Here is a 19574-nt window from a genome sequence, read left to right on the forward strand (position 1 = left end):
GAGACACTGAGCGAGGCATGACCGCCCCACCTCGAACCGGCATGTTGATGTCAAACTGATTGTTGTTGTGTGTAGTTACGATTGAAATGTTGCGTCACTGTTGTGTTTCTTCGTCGTTTGTGGCTACGCTCGTTGTTTGGAGGTGCTGCACGGTTATAGTTCGTCGCCGTTATTCAATTTTATTTGAGACTTAGAAACACTTAAACAATGCGCTCGCCGTCCACAATGTATGTATTTGGCTAGGTTACCCTAAGCTGTATGTTTGGCATTTCGCAGTTTAGTGCTTGCTCATTTATTGGCTTCTATTTAGTAGGTATTTAGTTCATCGCACCGCATTATTAGCGTTTAGACACAGTCTTCTTTTATTATATCAGTCTTTGAATCTTCCCTTCGCTGTCCGCACTGAATCCGCGTGATATTTTTTTTTCGAATCGGTGTCGTCTGTCGCATTTTGTGCATGTGTATTCTCACCAGCATGACTGTTGGTTTTTGTATTTTGCTAGAACAATTGCCAGACCGAGTCTCGGTGGCCATATAAAAGAAAAATCAACAGCTACCAGAAAGCTTAACAACTGCCGAAAAAAAAATTGCAGGTCAAAATGTTCAAAGCAGCATGCATAAAATTTGTAGCTTATTTATTTCCCATAGGCCAAGAGCGTAGGTCAGGAACTATCGAAGAACGACTTACCAAACGGCTAATCGAACATGGTTTTACCTGCCGTATGGCATCTTGCCAATCGTTGACTTTCACATTTGACACTGCGCGCCGCGCGGACATGTAAACCCAGCTCTTTGCCCACCCACCCCCGGCGCCCACCCCACCAAACCACCGAGCGACAGCCGACCCCCTACCCTGACGCTCCCTTCCCCGCCGACCGGCAGGCAAGAGCGGTGTGCTGAAGTCTCTGACGGACATGGGCCAGGTGATGACACAGCTGACACTGGGCAGTAACGCCGCGCGCAGCGGCAGCCTGAGAAAGGCGGCTACCAAACGAGAGGACACGCTCGTGATGGACATCAAACTGAACATCATCGAGATACTGCAGGTAACTAGGGAGTGTGGAGGTGAGATGAAGCTGCTGAGTGTGATGGTAGGGGACAGGGGTGTGGTGTGGGGCTATGGCCAGGTTTTTAATGCTGCCACGTGTCCGTTGTGCCGTTTGGCATCTCCTGACCTTCCCTCTCCTCTCGTGTTCAGTTTATCATGGACGTGCGTCTCGACTACCGGATCAGCTGCCTGCTGTCCATCTACAAACGCGAGTGGGACAGCGTGTTCGGCGGCGACAGACCGGTGCGCGGACCGCGCGTGGACGAACGCATCGCCGTACAGGCCGAGGACATCTTCGGTGGCGGGTGAGTGGAGGGGAGGGGGGGTGAGTGGAGGGGAGGAGGGTGGAGGGGGAGGGTGGAGGTAAGGGCGGGTGAGTGAGTGAGAGAGGAGAGAGAGGGCGAGAGAGAGAGAGAGAGAGAGAGAGAGAGAGGAGAGAGAGAGAGAGAGAGAGAGAGAGAGAGAGAGAGAGAGAGAGAGAGAGAGAGAGAGAGAGAGAGAGAGAGAGAGAGAGAGAGAGAGACGCGCTGGATCCCAGCCGCCCTGGCCGCCGGCCTCCGCGGTCCGCCGGCCGTCCGGCTGCGCCTCCCTCAGGGGGACCGAACGCACTGACAACAACGACGGAAACGTGCGACACTCAACTGAGTTGTGCGGGACTGGACGCTCTCTAACAGCATACCAAAGTTGCGAGCAATGCTATCTTTTTAGCAACGCCACCTGTTTGTGTGCGGGCCACCCCACGGCCCCCCAGCGGTGCACCGTATGTTTTCCGCGCGGTCGGCCGAGCCGGTGCTCTGTGGACGGGGTGTCAGCTGCAGCGCGTGCTGCGGCCGCCACCCAGCCCAGCGGACGGGGCTGGTCGCTCACACACCCCCACAGCCCGGCTCTAACGCTACATCACACAGCAGCCGAGTCCCGGGTACCGGACATACTACGACCTGTGAACCGACACACACGTGTCGATACCCGCCCGACCTGCTCTGCGGCGTGTTATGGTGGTATTCCGGGCGGTGTCCGGGGCCGTGGTGTACCCCGGCTGTGGCGTGTTGTGGTGGTATTCCGGGCGGTGTCCGGGCCCGTGGTGTACCCCGGCTGTGCCGTGTTGTGGTGGTATTCCGGGCGGTGTCCGGGCCCCGTGGTGTACCCCGGCTGTGGCGTGTTGTGGCGGTATTCCGGGCGGTGTCCGGGGCCCGTGGTGTACCCCAGCTGTGGCGTGTTGTGGTGGTATTCCGGGCGGTGTCCGGGCCCCGTGGTGTACCCCGGCTGTGGCGTGTTGTGGCGGTATTCCGGGCGGTGTCCGGGGCCCGTGGTGTACCCCGGCTGTGGCGTGTTGTGGCGGTATTCCGGGCGGTGTCCGGGGCCCGTGGTGTACCCCGGCTGTGGCGTGTTGTGGCGGTATTCCGGGCGGTGTCCGGGGCCCGTGGTGTACCCCGGCTGTGGCGTGTTGTGGTGGTATTCCGGGCGGTGTCCGGGCCCGTGGTGTACCCCGGCTGTGGCGTGTTGTGGCGGTATTCCGGGCGGTGTCCGGGGCCCGTGGTGTACCCCGGCTGTGGCGTGTTGTGGCGGTATTCCGGGCGGTGTCCGGGGCCCGTGGTGTACCCCGGCTGTGGCGTGTTGTGGCGGTATTCCGGGCGGTGTCCGGGGCTCGTGGTGTACCCCGGCTGTGGCGTGTTGTGGTGGTATTCCGGGCGGTGTCCGGGCCCGTGGTGTACCCCGGCTGTGGCGTGTTGTGGTGGTATTCCGGGCGGTGCCCGGGCCCGTAGTGTATAGTCGGTCAAATATGTATCTTTCCCGGCCGCCAAGTGGCGCTACGGTCTGGATTCGATAGTTGGCTGAGCCCACACCCCAGCTGCCCTGGCGGCTCTGGCGGCCCTGTGACGTCACGCGCGGGGGGCGGAGCTACACAGCGGCCGGCTGGAGAGTGACCGCAGACCAGCACTGGACGGCCTCGCCGCCGGGTGCTCCGGCGGGTCTGGCCGGGAGAGGCGAGCAAGCGGATGCGTGAGGAATCTAACGAATGTGAGGGCAGCGCGATGGTCTAATGATGGCTGTGCTTTCATGCGCCGTGTAAATTGTAGACTGAGTGCTATGAGCTATCAAAGGATTATCTGGTGTTTCAACAGGGGTCGCTGACCTAAAAATTAAGATGGTTGCTCTTGATACGATTGAATGCTTGGTGATATGATGATTAGCGCAAGAGAAATATTTAATCGAATTATGACCGGTTATTTTTTGATAAAGCAAAAACTTTTTTCATTTTTTTTTGGCATTAACGGGAAAGCGTTAAGCCATATCTACTGAAAATCTTAACCTGCGCCGGGCCGGGGGGGGGGGGGCGATTTGCGCCCCCCCCCCAGGTTTTTCGCAGATAGCCGAAAAACGGCGGCGTGCAGCGCCACCAAATTTTGCATACCTGTTTTTCCATCTATTGCGCATACTGTGTGCGAATTTTGACCTTATATGACTTAAGGTCAGGTCAACAGGTCGGTTTGAGTGACCTAACGTCACAAAAAGTTTGAACTTGCACCAAAGCTACAACTGTTGACCGATCGATATGAAACTTTCAGGAGTTAGTAAGGGTGACAATATCCACAAAATGTATGTCTCGGATTTTTTATCTATGACCTGAGGTCAGGTCAATCTCACAACCTCCCCATTATAAGTCAATGGGATAAATTTCAACTTCATCTGAATGCCACCCGATCCACACAATATACTCAGGATCATGGTGTTGCAGGTCCCTGGTGGTCATTCTACCGAAAGATGTCACCGGTGACCTTTGGAAGGTGTCACTAGGTCATCCGAGGTCACCTGAGGTCACCAGCGGGGGTTTTCTGCAATAACTTTTGAGTGAATAGAAATAGAGACTCCGTTCGACGTTTATCATGTTTGTCTGATCAATGCGGATCGAATGATATGCAACATGACCTATTTCAGTCAGGTCATGACCTTGACCTTAGGTCAAATTTTCAACTTGACCTTTCGAGGTCACATGATATAGCTTTCGATGCGCTTTGACAAGCTAAGAACGATGACGTTCGAATCGATCCTTTATCTTGTCTGGATCAAAAGCTATTTAAGAAAAAGTATCAGAAGTAAAAACGTTTTTTATCGCTCTTTCGAACGCCGCCTACCGCTTGTCTCTACGACGCTCAGGAGTCGAGTTAGACGGGGGGGGGGGGGCGTAAAACCGCCCCCTCCTAAAACAACCTCCTAAACCAACCCTCCTAAAGATTTCTGCAACCGTTCTACCCTCATCACTCAACTGAATAATTCACCCTTTTCAAAAACGGTGCAGTGATACGGCATCTCAAACCTAGAGCGACTACACTCAAGTTCAAGCTAACGGTCTCCACTCTCCAATTCAGATACCTATCGAAACCTTTCCGCGACCCGGTGCTGTGGCTCAGTCAGTGGGCCAGCTGGCCGCAGACCATACCCGCAGGGCATGAACCTTTGACCATATTAGGTCAACACGCCGTGGCCCCAGCCCGCTCGCCAGGTCCGCGCTCATTGGCCGACGCGGCAACCGCACAACCTGTCCCCTCCCCTCCGTAGTACTCGCAGCGGCCGGCGGATTCAGCCAAGTTACCGACCTGCCCAGCTTGGGGAGGGCCGGCCGGGAAAGATACATATTTGACCGACTATACCCCGGCTGTGGCGTGTTGTGGTGGTATTCCGGGCGGTGTCCGGGCCCGTGGTGTACCCCGGCTGTGGCGTGTTGTGGTGGTATTCCGGGCGGGGTCCGGGGCCCGTGGTGTACCCCGGCTGTGGCGTGTTGTGGCGGTATTCCGGGCGGTGTCCGGGGCCCGTGGTGTACCCCGGCTGTGGCGTGTTGTGGCGGTATTCCGGGCGGTGTCCGGGGCCCGTGGTGTCCCCCGGCTGTGGCGTGTTGTGGTGGTATTCCGGGCGGTGTCCGGGGCCCGTGGTGTCCCCCGGCTGTGGCGTGTTGTGGTGGTATTCCGGGCGGTGTCCGGGGCCCGTGGTGTACCCCGGCTGTGGCGTGTTGTGGTGGTATTCCGGGCGGTGTCCGGGGCCGTGGTGTACCCCGGCTGTGGCGTGTTGTGGTGGTATTCCGGGCGGTGTCCGGGCCCGTGGTGTACCCCGGCTGTGGCGTGTTGTGGTGGTATTCCGGGCGGTGTCCGGGGCCCGTGGTGTACCCCGACTGTGGCGTGTTGTGGTGATATTCCGGGCGGTGTCCGGGGCCCGTGGTGTACCCCGGCTGTGGCGTGTTGTGGCGGTATTCCGGGCGGTGTCCGGGCCCGTTGTGTACCCGGCTGTGGCGTGTTGTGGTGGTATTCCGGGCGGTGTCCGGGGCCCGTGGTGTACCCCGGCTGTGGCGTGTTGTGGCGGTATTCCGGGCGGTGTCCGGGCCCGTGGTGTACCCCGGCTGTGGCGTGTTGTGGTGGTATTCCGGACGGTGTCCGGGCCCCGTGGTGTACCCCGGCTGTGGCGTGTTGTGGCGGTATTCCGGGCGGTGTCCGGGCCCGTGGTGTACCCCGGCTGTGGCGTGTTGTGGTGGTATTCCGGGCCCGTGGTGTACCCGGCTGTGGCGTGTTGTGGTGGTATTCCGGGCGGTGTCCTGGGTCCGTGGTGTACCCCGGCTGTGGCGTGTTGTGGTGGTATTCCGGGCGGTGTCCGGGGCCCGTGGTGTACCCCGACTGTGGCGTGTTGTGGTGATATTCCGGGCGGTGTCCGGGGCCCGTGGTGTACCCCGGCTGTGGCGTGTTGTGGCGGTATTCCGGGCGGTGTCCGGGCCCGTTGTGTACCCCGGCTGTGGCGTGTTGTGGTGGTATTCCGGGCGGTGTCCGGGGCCCGTGGTGTACCCCGGCTGTGGCGTGTTGTGGCGGTATTCCGGGCGGTGTCCGGGCCCGTGGTGTACCCCGGCTGTGGCGTGTTGTGGCGGTGTCCGGGCCCGTGGTGTACCCCGGCTGTGGCGTGTTGTGGTGGTATTCCGGGCGGTGTCCGGGGCCCGTGGTGTACCCCGACTGTGGCGTGTTGCGGTGGTGTCCGGGTCCGTGGTGTACCCCGGCTGTGGCGTGTTGTGGTGATATTCCGGGCGGTGTCCGGGTCCGTGGTGTACCCCGGCTGTGGCGTGTTGTGGTGGTATTCCGGGCGGTGTCCGGGCCCGTGGTGTACCCCGGCTGTGGCGTGTTGTGGTGGTATTCCGGGCGGTGTCCGGGTCCGTGGTGTACCCCGGCTGTGGCGTGTTGTGGTGGTATTCCGGGCGGTGTCCGGGCCCATGGTGTACCCCGGCTGTGGCGTGTTGTGGTGATATTCCGGGCGGTGTCCGGGGCCCGTGGTGTACCCCGGCTGTGGCGTGTTGTGGTGGTATTCCGGGCGGTGTCCGGGGCCCGTGGTGTACCCCGGCTGTGGCGTGTTGTGGTGATATTCCGGGCGGTGTCCGGGGCCCGTGGTGTACCCCGGCTGTGGCGTGTTGTGGTGGTATTCCGGGCGGTGTCCGGGCCCATGGTGTACCCCGGCTGTGGCGTGTTGTGGCGGTATTCCGAGCGGTGTCCGGGGCCCGTGGTGTACCCCGGCTGTGGCGTGCTGTGGTGGTATTCCGGGCGGGGTCCGGGGCCCGTGGTGTACCCCGGCTGTGGCGTGTTGTGGTGATATTCCGGGCGGTGTCCGGGGCCCGTGGTGTACCCCGGCTGTGGCGTGTTGTGGTGGTATTCCGGGCGGTGTCCGGGCCCGTGGTGTACCCCGGCTGTGGCGTGTTGTGGTGGTATTCCGGGTGGTGTCCGGGGCCCGTGGTGTACCCCGGCTGTGGCGTGTTGTGGTGGTATTCCGGGCGGTGTCCGGGGCCCGTGGTGTACCCCGGCTGTGGCGTGTTGTGGTGATATTCCGGGCGGTGTCCGGGGCCCGTGGTGTACCCCGGCTGTGGCGTGTTGTGGTGGTATTCCGGGCGGTGTCCGGGCCCATGGTGTACCCCGGCTGTGGCGTGTTGTGGTGATATTCCGGGCGGTGTCCGGGGCCCGTGGTGTACCCCGGCTGTGGCGTGTTGTGGCGGTATTCCGAGCGGTGTCCGGGGCCCGTGGTGTACCCCGGCTGTGGCGTGCTGTGGTGGTATTCCGGGCGGGGTCCGGGGCCCGTGGTGTACCCCGGCTGTGGCGTGTTGTGGTGATATTCCGGGCGGTGTCCGGGGCCCGTGGTGTACCCCGGCTGTGGCGTGTTGTGGTGGTATTCCGGGCGGTGTCCGGGCCCGTGGTGTACCCCGGCTGTGGCGTGTTGTGGTGGTATTCCGGGTGGTGTCCGGGCCCGTGGTGTCCCCCGGCTGTGGCGTGTTGTGGTGGTATTCCGGGCGGTGTCCGGGGTGTCCCCCGGCTGTGGCGTGTTGTGGTGGTATTCCGGGCGGTGTCCGGGGTCCGTGGTGTCCCCCGGCTGTGGCGTGTTGTGGTGGTGTTCCGGGGTCCGTGGTGTCCCCCGGCTGTGGCGTGTTGTGGTGGTGTTCCGGGCGGTGTCCGGGGCCCGTCACTGTCCGCGGCCCGGTGGGACTGCGGTGACACACGTCCAGACAGACGTCAGCGGCCGCGCACCGCACCCGTACTGGCAGCTTTAATCTGCTAATGCAGCGACTCGTGCTGCCCGGCCCGGCGCCTGTACATGCATGGATTTAGACCATTTCCACCACTCCAACTGTACCACTCACACGGCAGTGTCACCAGTCACCAGCCACCACTGAAGCACCCCTCGGCAATATCACCAGCACCAGTCACCACCCAGCCCACCACCGATCCCCTGTACGGCCGACGGCACCAGTCTGAGCAGACTGTCCGAGACGGCACCAGTCTGAGCAGACTGTCTGAGACGTCACCAGTCTGAGCAGACTGTCCGACCCCCATCCCCCCATATCCCGACTATACCCCCGCTCCCCCGCTGACTGACCCTGGTGACGTTCCGGGTCAGGTGACCGACGTGGATCTTGAGCGGTTTGGGTGTGGGCGAGCGGGCCTTGCGGCGCGGCGCGCTGCGCGACCGGGAGCGTCGCTCGCGGTCGCGGCCGGCCGGCGGCCGCTCGGGCCGACTGGCCGCCGGCTTCCTCCGGCCGCGGCCCGAGCGGCCGCCCGAGCTGCTGCTGGACGAGCTGCTGCTGCGGCTGCTGGCGCTGCTGCTGCTGGAAGAAGAGCCCGAGGAGCTGGCCGAGGAGCTGCCGGACGGAGCAGAGGGAGCGTCAGTCGACAATCCCACCAGACGCCCTCCTCAGCAGACACGCCAGGTAACTGATCCTCATCGATAGGTACTTTCCACAACCACCAAACCCACTCTCACAGTAGGTAGGTAGGTACTGCACTGATTGAAAACACTTAAAAATACACACACAGTGTCAGCAGTGTGAGTGCCAGACCAGTGAGTGTACTGGTGTCTCTGTCAACTGTCAGTACTGTCAGTACTTTGTCAGAAGTGTCAGCACCAGTGATTGAGTCAGTGCAGTCAGTAGTAGGTGACAGAAGCCATGATCTCACAGCTCAAGATGAGATTAAAGACTGACCTGCGGCTGCTGTCACTAGAAGAAGGGCTACCACTTTTAGCTCTCTTCTTCTTCTCTCGCTCCCGACCACGCTCCTTCTTCTCAGCCGGCTTCTTTTCGTCATCGGAACCAGAGCCAGAGCCTGAGCTGCTGCTCTCACTGCGGTCACGAGCCCTGCAGGACAACAGCACCAAGAGTGAAGGGTTTACTGCAAGTTAGTGAAATGGAATCAGAAGAAACTCGACATGGATCCAATTACCATGATAAAAGTCCCATAAAACTTGATAAAGCATTACATTGACATCAATGCCGGTCAGAGGATCTGGATCACAACCATCGATTCAGATTGATTAAAACATCAGATAAAAGCAGCTACTCACATGTCTCAAGCAGATGTTGAGAAAAATAGGGAGCCTGCAGGAGTATTGAAATGCAACTATGAACTAGCTAATGATAATTATCATCCACCCATTCCCCTCAAAGACCACACACACGCCTTGCGAGCAAAGGAGCGTGCGAATTTCGGTGAAGTAGGTTTTGTCGCATACGCGCCATTCCATTATGACGGTCTTTCAATATTTGTTTGTTGTAATATGACGTCATAAGTGAAAGTACAAAGATTTTCATTGGATGTGAGTAGTGGTATTCAGGTAACTTACGTCATAGAAGATAACAAATAATATCTCCGCTCTCGTGCTCATTTCGGGGACAAGCCCTTTGATGGCTGCGTAATTTGGCGGATGGTGAGTGTGAAAGCTGGGGCTTATATATTATTTTATTCGCGTGGTTCGAACAATATGCATGGTTCCTTTCATACACGCCGTGCTAGTATCCATTACTCTGCTCTCTTTGTTGTCATTTTGGTTCTTAAACAAACCCTGGTGCATGCCAATGTCTGATCGTTTCAGTTTGGCGCGGTTTTTGGTTAATGCGGTTTCAGTTTTTATTTGGTTTAGGTAGTTTCGACAGAGGATATTAGAGTAAATATACCAGTTTTAATAGTCAGATGATTTGTTTCAACTTTCTTAGTACCTAATGAAAAACTTTTTGGTGAGCACAAAAAATTACAAGAGCGGCAACTTGAATTGGCATTCCAATTTCAATTTTGAGCCCTGAGCAGCAGTATTGCACAATATTTCATTCTAGGCAATGTTGTGGAGGCACTCAGGAGGTGTGAGGTGTTGAGGAATTAGCAGATGCTATTAGGTCTGAGGATTTAGAGTGGAATGGTGGAGGCTCTGACACATGGTATCGTGCAGAACTGCTTCACTGGTGCCTCTTTGTCTAAGAAAATGTTGTAGGTACTGGAAACTGGAAAGATACTATGTTCATTCAGTATGAAATATATTTTATGATAGTTTTTCATGTCAAAAGTGCACACACCTAGATTTTGTGGTAAACATTATAGATCTTGTATGATGTAGTTAAGTGTAGTTTTCCATTCTGTTTGGTGTGAGCTGGCACACATTTGTCACTCTATCTGGTGTGGCTCATGGACTGTGTTGTCTTGCTTTGTAGTCTGGCTGAATGGTGGGGTGAACCACACTCCCACATTACACTAGGCTTGGGCAACCTCTGTGGAGGCTGGGGGAGCAAGTTAAAATGTGCCCAGCAAGGCAGCCAACATACTGGCTGTACACTGTACAGCCACCCTTCCCTGTCAGACCAGACCTGACCCCAGTGAGTGGCAGTGATGACTTAAGCTCTGCCCTTCCTCCCTCAGACCAGACCAACCCCCCCCCCCCCCAGTTAGTGGCAGGGCTAGTTTTGAAAACGCCACCCCTCTCTGGTGACTGGTCCCTGGCAGCTCTTATTTTTGTCCTTTACAAAACTGCTCTGGCACCTGGAATCTATTTTTCTTTTTTATGATGTATACCGTAAAACGGGGCGACTTTGGACAGTTTTGAGACTTATCAGTGAATATCTTGAAAACTACTGTAGATAGAAATGTGAAACATGGACTATTTTGTGGGCTGAGTCTGGCCTTATCCATCCATGGTGTCAACAAAAAATTAGGTATAGCCATTTCCCTATTTTTAAAAAAAAATGTCTGGTGTTCAAAGTCGCCAGGCAATGGGGTGACTTTGAACAGTCTGTGTTTTTCATCATTTATCTCATTAGGTGTGCAATTTCTCGTGCCGGTTGGGGTGGCTTTGAACACCCTGATGCTTTTTAAAAAAGAGGCCAAAAACAATTTATACCTGCAAGAGTCCTTCTGGGGGTAGTAGTCAAAACAAGGCGAGCTCATCAAGCAAAAAACACAACTTCTTGTAACAGCCTCTGCTGATGAATCAAACACTATATTCACAGAAATTAGCACACAGACAGTGAGTAAAAAGAAGCATCTTTCATGGCAAACACCTTACTTACTCACCTTAACACTTGCACAGGCACTGTGGAGCAACACTCACAGGATATGAAATCACTCGATTCAACTCAACTCAAGTGTAATGCATGCACTCGACTAGGTCTGTGCATGAAATACACTTGAGAACACCTGAGTACAGAGTATCCTTGACACCCGACTTAAAGGAAATAGTTCACTTTTTAACATGGGTTTTGAACTGGAATAGCAGTTCCGTAGCTTGGGCTGAGACGAGCATAAATCAGGAGCTTTTACAGCCCAACGATCACCCTAGGCAAAGATATTCTATTTCTCGTCTCGAAAAAGGTGTCTTGCGTTGAGGATGTGTGCCTTGCATATATTTCCATCCAGTATGAAAAGAGCATGGGTCCCGAAAATTCTTCAGAAACTAGAGAAATTATCTACGAGAACTCTAGAGAAATTCTCGTACTGATCAATTAGGACATTCAGGGGAACATTATCAGATCGAGCAGATCGCCCAAATGCCGGTGGCTGCGATAATTTCTCTGTTTCTGAAGAATTTTCGGGACCCATGCTCTTTTCATACTGGATCGCGTGTGCCTTACAGAAACTGAAAAGTTCTTCCTATATCAAAATATAGAAAAAAAATCTTTTGTTATAAAAAGGTTTTATTTTCTTTGCTGATTATTTTGAACATAAAAAATAATAAATCGTTGCAAAAAAAAAAATAATTTCGTGAAAGTGAACTATTTCCTCCTTAATACTAACGTCTAACACTTAACACTAGGTACACCTGCTAGCGTCAGAACACGTCAGTCATGAGTTTACCCCAGCATCAGTTTGTATGGTGAGAGCTCCTCACTCTTGAAGTGGAGCCTGCCCCTCCTGTACATGTCAGGCTGGCTTAGCTTGCACACCAGCTGGTCGATCTCTGTTACACCCTGTTACAATGTAACAGGGTGTTACAATGTTACACCCTGTTACGATCACTGTTACAATGTATGCAGTGTATTTTGGTAGGGCTACTTTGAACAACAAGTCTTTTGAACAGCAAGTCAGGCATGCATGTCACCGGGGCTACATTGAACACGTTCAAAGTCACCCCAGCAAAATTCCAAAAATGTCATGTTTTTACAAATCCCTTCACAGCATTGGCCATGCTCAAGCAAGCTAAAAAATTATGATGGGGCAATGTAGGCCAACCATCGAGGATGGCAAAAATATGTCATTCCATTCAGGGGTGTCGATTTCTCAAAATGGTTGGGGGTGCTCAACCCCTGCACCGGGTGAAAGATTGCAGCTTTGCCATGGGGCACAACCGTACAAGGCATGGTTGGGTATCCCCATAAGGTACTGATAATCCCGGGATTTCCACTAATATTTCCCAAAGGTTGAACGTTCTTCAAAATCATTCTGCTCGTCCTAGTACTTAGCTACCTCATTACATAAACATCTTTCCGAAAAAAGTCGTACATTTGCCGGCAGCTCGGCAGCAGCCCCAGCACCTCTGTAATAAGGTGACAGAAACCGATGACCGCGGTTAGCACCGGTGCAGCAGCCCCTGCGGTCCACAGGGCGGACATTGCGCGGGAGGCAACGGTATAGCTAGGAGGCTATGGCGTTAATCAGACGATCACAATAATCGCTAAAAAAATGACAGGTGATCGCATTTCGATATTTATGGGTTTACGATTTTCCTCAGTGGCGTAGCCAGGTGGGCCCGTGAGGCACATGCCCCCCCCCCCTGCATCAGGTTCAGGGGCCCATCGAGTTATTCGGGCCTGAGGGGCACTGCGGCGCCAATTGGCCGCTGAGGGTCCAGGTTGGCTATATTTGGACTCAGAAGGGCCCCACAGGGCTCGTAAGAACACCTCATGGGCCCACAAGTACCAACATTAAGATCTCCATAAGGGCCCAAGCCAGCCTCTGAGGGCCACTTGCCGGCCTCTGGGGGTCTTAACCGGCCTATAGAGGGCCAGCTCTAGGAGCTGCACACCCGCCTGTAATGGCCCCACACCCATTTCTCTGAGGGCCCCTATAACGGCGAATGTGAGGGCCCTCACCGGCACCCCTGAGCGCCACACCGGCGTCTCTGAGGGCCCCACACCCCTGACTCTGAGGCCCTACACCAATGCCTTTAAAAACCCTACATGGGCGGTTCTGAGGGCCCTTGACAGTTACCAGCGACCCTGACGGCCCCACACAGGTGACTCGGAGGATCCCAGCGGCGTCTGAGCGCACCATACCAGTCTCTGAGAACCACACAAGGCTCCTGAAGGCACCGGTGACCCCTTGATATCTTCTTGTCGGCCTATGAAGGGCCCGTTCCGTAACAGCAGTTCTGAGGGCCCCACGCGCGCCTGTGATGGCCCTAAACCAGTGTCTCTGAGAGCCACCACAACGGTGCCTGTAAGGGCCGTCACCGGCGACTGTGAAGCCCCCACACGGGCGCCTCCAGTCCGAGGGCCCCACATTGCCATATCTGAGGGCCCCACACTAGTGCCTCTTAAGGCCCTATATCGGCGGCTCTGAGGGCCCAACATCGTAGCTTCTGAAGGCCCCACAAGTGCGCATGTGACGGCCACCCTGCCACCGGTGACATTTGAAGGCCCCACACCGGCGACTGAGGGCTCCATCGGCGTCTAAGTCCGTTCCGGTCTCTAAAGACGACCCCACAGGGTTTCTGAAGGTACCACCGGCCTCTGATGGCCCTTAGCCGGCCTCTGAGGGCCCGTCGCCGGTCTCTGGAGCCCCCTGCTGGCTTGTAAAGGGTACGGGCCAGCAGCTCTAAAGGTCCGACACCCGTGTACGACGGACCCACACCACTACACCAGTGTCTTTACAACTTGACGTCTTTTTTCGCTCTTCTTCTTAAAACTAACTTTTCTTCTTTACATCTTTATTTCATGCCTTGTAAATAGCGTAATTGTTTTATTTTTATTAGTGAAAGACTGCAGAACAATTATTTTCCTCAAGCAGAGTTAGTGGGAGTTATTGAGGGACAAAATCATTGGGGGTGCCCGGAAAACCATTGGGGGTGCTCATTTGAGCATTGGGGGTGCTGCAGCACCCCCAAAGGTATACAAATCGACACCCATGATTCCATTCCATGACCATAATGACTAGTCCATGCCATATGGAAGTTTACGAGTATATCTCAAAAAGCTAAAAACATTGAGTTAGTTTTTGATTTTTTACTCCTATGTACTAAGGTACATATATTCCAATATGCCATGTACATTTTCAAAAATGTGCATTCTTATCTGTAAAAAAACATGGCTGCATTTATAATTAACATTTTTAAGATATTTGCGATTCCCTCTAAGAAGTGAACAGCGTTCAAAGTCACCCGGAAGTTCAAAGCCACCCCAGTTTACGGTAAGTGATTTCTACTCATTATGCATACTGCTTTGGTTGTTTTAATAGCTAGCTGGTTCTCTAGTTGTAATTTGTTTTCTGGGACCAAGAAATGTTAAATGCCTAGCATTTCATTTGCATCGTCATTCCTTATGCCAATATGGCTGAACAGTAGAGGTGGCAAAATGTGGACCCGAGGACCCGGTCCAAAGAACCAGTCTGGACCCATATGGGTCCAGACCGGTTCCTGGAAATTTTCTGACGGGTCCAACCGGGTCCTACCATAAACTGTACATCTTGCACACTACACATTATTGCAAAATATGAAGTGAATGAAGCGAATGTTTCTTGGCACACAGTAGCTCATGAGTATTCCCAGTGGGAAATAGGCTGCTTTACATGATGCAACTAATGATATAGTACCTACAAGTAGTTTGTACCTATTAATTGACTTTTGGGGAACCGGGTCCAACTGGTTCCGATTCCAACAAAGGCCGGGTCCGACTGGTTCCAGAAATGTCCAGCCGGGTCTGGTTCGAGTCTGGTTCCCAAAATTTTCATCTTTTGCCACCTCTACTGAACAGCCACAGCAGTTTGCTATGCCCTAATGCCCATTCTGTTTTGTTTTCCAGTGCCCCCACTTCTCTCGGTGACTTCAGGACAGCAGTTTCACATCATGTCTGGCATTGCCTCCTCGCGACTTTCTGAGGAGAGAAAAGCGTGGCGCAAGGACCACCCGTTCGTAAGTAAACGCTGCCGATGGATGCATACGTGTTGGCGAGACTGCCCTCTAATAAGACGCCTCTTGTAGCGACGAACGAGTGAGCCATGCCCGTCCAGAGTCAGACCCAGACGGTTTGGGCGGCCCGTCGAGACGGTTAGTGCGACCCGTCCTGCTGACCTATTCCCGGCGGCACGAGACGTACACCCTGCACGTGACGTGTGTACCTGCAGTGACAATCCAGTCTTGACGGGGAACTGCGTCAACATCGAAGGCTGGCGGCCGAGCTGTCCGAAGGCCGGCGGCCGGCCGTCTGGTCCCCCCCCCCCCCCCGGCGCGCTGGCTGGGACGGCGGAGAGGGCAAATGATCGCTTTTATGGATTCAGTGTATGTATATGCACTGAATGCTCATTGCACACATTATCGTGTTGAACGGCTGCAAGCCAGACATGTGTGCCATTATTTTTCTATGTTTTGTATTCTTATTATACATGTACGGTATTACAAAACTTATGTCATCCGGCACACATGCTTCAAATGACTTGACCCGTTATGCTAAAAGGATAATATCGTCGCCATTTTTCGGCGTATTTTTTCTAGTCTCCAATATGTACCTAGGTACTGATTAATGAATGATATTTCGTAATTTCATGTGACGCTCCGTCCCTTTTCCACCGTCAGGGTTTCGTGGCGCGCCCGGCGAAGAACGCCGACGGAACGCTCAACCTGATGCTGTGGGAGTGCGCCATTCCCGGCAAAAAGGGCGTAAGTCGGAGCGACATGAGCGAACTAGTTACACAATGTGAATGTAAACTCTGTTATAGTCAATCCGTTATCAGTGCCGTGCCGACCGCCGTTCATGCTGCCCGCGACATTGGCGGATCCAGCTCAGAGTTTTTTTTTTTGGGGGGGGGGGGGGGGCAAACCATAACAATTTATCGATTCTTTCCATGCCTCGTTCATAGGCGTAATGTTAAAATTATGCCGTTTGGGAGGGGCAAATGCCCATTTTGCCCCCCCTGGATCCGCGACTGGCCCGCGATTTTGTCTGTTAGCCCTGTCTGAACTGACGCCGATTTTGTCTTTCGCCGTGTAACGTGACGCCGCTGTTGTCTGTTGCTGACTGCTCTGTAATCTGACACCGCTGTTGTCTGTTGCCTGCTGGCCGTATGATCTGACGCCGCCGTCGGCCCTCCCTGCAGACCGCCTGGGAGGGCGGCTACTACAAGCTGAAGATGATCTTCAAAGACGACTACCCGACCTCGCCTCCCAAGTGCAAGTTCGACCCGCCGCTGTTCCACCCGAACGTCTACCCCTCCGGTGAGCGCGGCGCCGGCGTACGACTACGAGTCCGTCGGGGGGGGGGGGGGGAGGGAGGATCGGTCACATAGGGAAGGGTCTGTCACAGGGAAGGGTGGGAACTGGGAAGGTCAGTCACACAGGGGAGGGGAGGGAGGGCAGGGGTCAGTCTCATAGGAGAGGGTCTGACCAGTCGCAAAGGGGAGGGAGGGAGGGGGAGCGAGGCGCACCGCGTCTCTGCCGCCGACTATCGGTACTGGCCGTCTCTGCCGCCGACTATCGGTACTGGCCGTTAATCTGCAGAGCTCATATAACATCTAGTTCACTTCACATTCACAGTCGTAATTCAGTCATTCTCTAGTATCGCTGTGTATATCTGGTGGTGTTCTGTATCTCTGCGGGCACCGTGTCTGTCCCTGCTGGACTGGCGGTAACACTGTTCTCTGTGTGTCTCTGCAGGCACCGTGTCTGTCACTGCTGGACTGGCGGTAATACTGTTCTCTGTCTCTGCAGGCACCGTGTGTCTGTGTCTGCTGGACTGGCGGTAATACTGTTCTGTGTCTCTGCAGGCACCGTGTGTCTGTCACTGCTGGACTGGCGGTATTACTGTTCTGTGTCTCTGCAGGCACCGTGTGGTCTGTCACTGCTGGACTGGCGGTAATACTGTTCTCTATCTCTGCAGGCACCGTGTCTGTGTCTGCTGGACTGGCGGTAATACTGTTCTGTGTCTCTGCAGGCACCGTGTGTCTGTGTCTGCTGGACTGGCGGTAATACTGTTCTGTGTCTCTGCAGGCACCGTGTGTCTGTCGCTGCTGGACTGGCGGTAATACTGTTCTGTGTCTCTGCAGGCACCGTGTGTCTGTCGCTGCTGGACTGGCGGTAATACTGTTCTGTGTCTCTGCAGGCACCGTGTGTCTGTCGCTGCTGGACTGGCGGTAATACTGTTCTGTCTCTGCAGGCACCGTGTGTCTGTCGCTGCTGGACTGGCGGTAATACTGTTCTGTGTCTCTGCAGGCACCGTGTGTCTGTCGCTGCTGGACTGGCGGTTTATAGTTTATACTGTTCTGTCTCTGCAAGCACCGTGTGTCTGTGTCTGCTGGACCGGCGGTAATACTGTTCTGTGTGTCTCTGCAGGCACCGTGTGTCTGTCACTGCTGGACGAGGAGAAGGACTGGCGTCCGGCCATCACCATCAAGCAGATCCTGCTCGGCATCCAGGACCTGCTCAACGACCCCAACATCAAGGACCCCGCCCAGGCAGAGGCCTACACCATCTATTGGTCAGTGGCCGGGCGCGGGGGAAGGGGAGGGGGGATCGGTAGGAGCACGCCTGCGAGGTGTGGGCCGAGTAGTTATCGACCATCTGTGAGGCTTATGTGTCGAGAGATGTGTGCTGTCCTACGGCCTTTTATATTACCTATCCTTCAGGTGCCTATCAGAAGCTAAAGTTTGCTGCATAACTCGTAGTCTGCCTGTGAAGTTGCAGGCTCTTAATGTCCTTGTTAAAATTGCTATTCTTCCTCTTTTTTAAAAGCCATAAAAATGTTGTGCATTCGTACTTTCACTCATGCGTTTCTCTTATGCTGTAAGGCTGCTCGTTTCCCGTTTCCGCTGTCTGACGCCGCGCCCTCTTTGTTTCCCGTTTGCCGCTGTGTCTGACGCCGCACCCTGTTTGCTGTTTTCCGCTGTGTCTGACGCCGCCCCTCTCCCCGTGTTACAGCCAAAACCGGCTCGAGTACGAGAAGCGGGTCCGCGCGCAGGCCCGCGCCATGTCCGCCCCGCTCGACTAGGGGGCTCCGGCCGCCGTCAGACGAGCCCCGCTCGGAGCCGGGTCCTCATGAGCTGTCAGCGAGAGACCAATGATGGGCGCGGCGCGGACGGCCGCCCGCCGCCGGCGCCGGCCCTGTGATTTTTGTCCGAGAGTCGCCCGTGTCTCTGGAAAAATGAGGCGATTTCTGTGGGATTTTGTTACGGAACTAAATTCGTTTGAGAAAGTCTGTTAACCCAATGAAGCTTGCTCCACTCCTGGTACATTGGAGCTCAATGAGACTGAATGCGGTCTCAGACATCAACGTGCTTCTGTGTGTATGTGTGTGTGTATCAGGGCGTACCCGTGTGTGTGGGGGAGGGAGGGGGGACTGTGCGGCGGGGTGTGCTGTCGGTGCGGCACGTGCTGTAGGTATGTGCTGTCTGTGCGGCAGTGTGCTGTATGTGCTATCTATGCGGCGCGCGGGGCTCTGACCGACCACGTGTCAGTGGCCGCCTCACATTTCCACGGTGTCTGCGCGAACTCGCCGTCTGTACGAGCGGCGGCCGCCCTGCGCTGTCCGCGGCCGGTCGGCTACTTTTGGTCCCTTTTCACGTTCATCGGTTAGGGTCGCAGAGGTTTTAGCCGAACTCATAGCGGTGGAAAATACAGGCACATCACTTTTCGGCGCGTTTGAGAGGAGGTTGGAACGGGAGCTGCAGTTACGGTGGCGCGGGCGCCTCGGCCAGGGAGGCTGCCGTTACAATGGAGAGGGCGCCGCTACCTGGTAGGGCGCCTCTCCTCCATGAGACAGGCAAACGGTTTGTCAGGTTCGACTGAGCCGTGCTCCCGCTTCTCGTGGTCCAAGTCGCCACACTGCGGTTATTTACGTTCACCCAACATAATGCCTCGAGTCAACGTTTGTCAGATGTCATCACCCGGTTCCTCCAGTCGAAAACAGTCAACTGCAGCGGCTCCAACCGAACCCACTCCCCTGGACGGCACTCGGATGGGCACACAGTCACGTCAGGCGGGCCGAGCGGAGAGTCGACCCGCGGCGGTCGCCCCCCCCCCCCTCCGATTACCTCCTACACCACTCCCCCCAGCCCGGGACGGTCACAAGTCCGGCGCTGCTAAACACGCAGCACAGGACTGAAAACAGGGAACAGTCAGTGAGCAAGTCTATTGACCAACACATGTCACACATCACGTGACTGGCCGCCATTGGCGTGCCCGTGCTGAACGCCTCGGTCACGTGACAAACAACACCCGCTCAGGAATGCCCACTGCAGATCTCTGTCCGCTCGCTCGCTCTCACCCTCTCTTCTCTCACATCGAGGACGGTTTCGTAGCAGCATTCTCGCTGTGACAGCTCCCTCCGACCTCCCCCGCGGCAGACAGTGGACTCGCCCGGGCGGCCGCCAGTACACGGTACTCGGCGCCGTCACAAAGTGGACTCGTCCGCCCGGGGGAGGTACCATATATCAGGGTAACATTAACTCGCCGGCCGTCGGCGGCCAATAACGTAACAGGCGGAGGCACGACCCCGAGACCGCGCCCGGTCCCACGGCGCCACCGGCCGCCACACACACACACACACAGCTGA

General features: G+C 55.5%; 3 protein-coding genes across 4 annotated transcripts in view; 2 read left to right on the forward strand and 1 right to left on the reverse strand.

Moving 5' to 3' along the window:
• LOC122391924 (inositol 1,4,5-trisphosphate receptor-like) overlaps positions 1-1357 on the forward strand; it is a 50005-nt gene extending 48648 nt beyond the window's left edge. Inside the window, exons 19-20 of the mRNA XM_043386266.1 lie at positions 883-1046; positions 1199-1357. Of these exons, the coding sequence (XP_043242201.1) occupies positions 883-1046; positions 1199-1357 (323 nt within the window). The remainder of the gene's footprint in view (positions 1-882; positions 1047-1198) is intronic.
• A 6165-nt stretch (positions 1358-7522) lies between these two features.
• Positions 7523-9039, reverse strand: LOC122391925 (RNA-binding protein with serine-rich domain 1-like). The gene is made up of 4 exons (XM_043386267.1): positions 8900-9039; positions 8541-8693; positions 7915-8198; positions 7523-7545 (listed from the first exon to the last, which is right to left on the reverse strand). Coding segments are annotated over exons 1-4 (462 nt in total). The 5' UTR covers positions 8902-9039.
• Positions 9040-9228: 189 nt separating this feature from the next.
• LOC122391941 (SUMO-conjugating enzyme UBC9-B) lies at positions 9229-18651 on the forward strand. 2 transcript variants are annotated; one of them, XM_043386293.1, is made up of 6 exons: positions 9229-9262; positions 14835-14944; positions 15605-15688; positions 16126-16243; positions 17357-17501; positions 17942-18651. In XM_043386293.1, the coding sequence occupies exons 2-6, from the start codon at positions 14879-14881 to the stop codon at positions 18009-18011; spliced, it is 483 nt and encodes a 160-aa protein (XP_043242228.1). In that variant the 5' UTR covers positions 9229-9262; positions 14835-14878; the 3' UTR covers positions 18012-18651. The 2 variants fall into 2 exon arrangements, with proteins under 2 accessions (XP_043242228.1, XP_043242229.1); XM_043386294.1 differs by lacking the exon at positions 9229-9262 and adding an exon at positions 12604-14223.
• The last annotated feature ends 923 nt before the right edge of the window (positions 18652-19574 follow it).

This window comes from Amphibalanus amphitrite, unplaced genomic scaffold (assembly GCF_019059575.1).
Source record: "Amphibalanus amphitrite isolate SeventyFive unplaced genomic scaffold, NRLGWU_Aamphi_draft 000462F_arrow, whole genome shotgun sequence".
In the NCBI taxonomy this organism is placed as follows: Eukaryota; Metazoa; Arthropoda; class Thecostraca; order Balanomorpha; family Balanidae; genus Amphibalanus; species Amphibalanus amphitrite.

What these genes read in the sequence shown, in the direction of transcription:
- LOC122391941 (XM_043386293.1), top strand. Translation starts at nt 14,879, where the DNA reads ATGTCTGGCATTGCCTCCTCGCGACTTTCTGAGGAGAGAAAAGCGTGG. An exon ending in GGCGCAAGGACCACCCGTTC is followed by an intron (nt 14,945 to 15,604) that starts GTAAGTAAACGC and finishes TTCCACCGTCAG; the next exon opens with GGTTTCGTGGCGCGCCCGGC. An exon ending in GAGGCCTACACCATCTATTG is followed by an intron (nt 17,502 to 17,941) that starts GTCAGTGGCCGG and finishes CCCGTGTTACAG; the next exon opens with CCAAAACCGGCTCGAGTACG.
- LOC122391925 (XM_043386267.1), bottom strand. An exon ending in TCTAGTGACAGCAGCCGCAG is followed by an intron (nt 8,199 to 8,540) that starts GTCAGTCTTTAA and finishes TCCGTCCGGCAG; the next exon opens with CTCCTCGGCCAGCTCCTCGG. An exon ending in CAGTCAGCGGGGGAGCGGGG is followed by an intron (nt 7,546 to 7,914) that starts GTATAGTCGGGA and finishes GTGTCACCGCAG; the next exon opens with TCCCACCGGGCCGCGGACAG.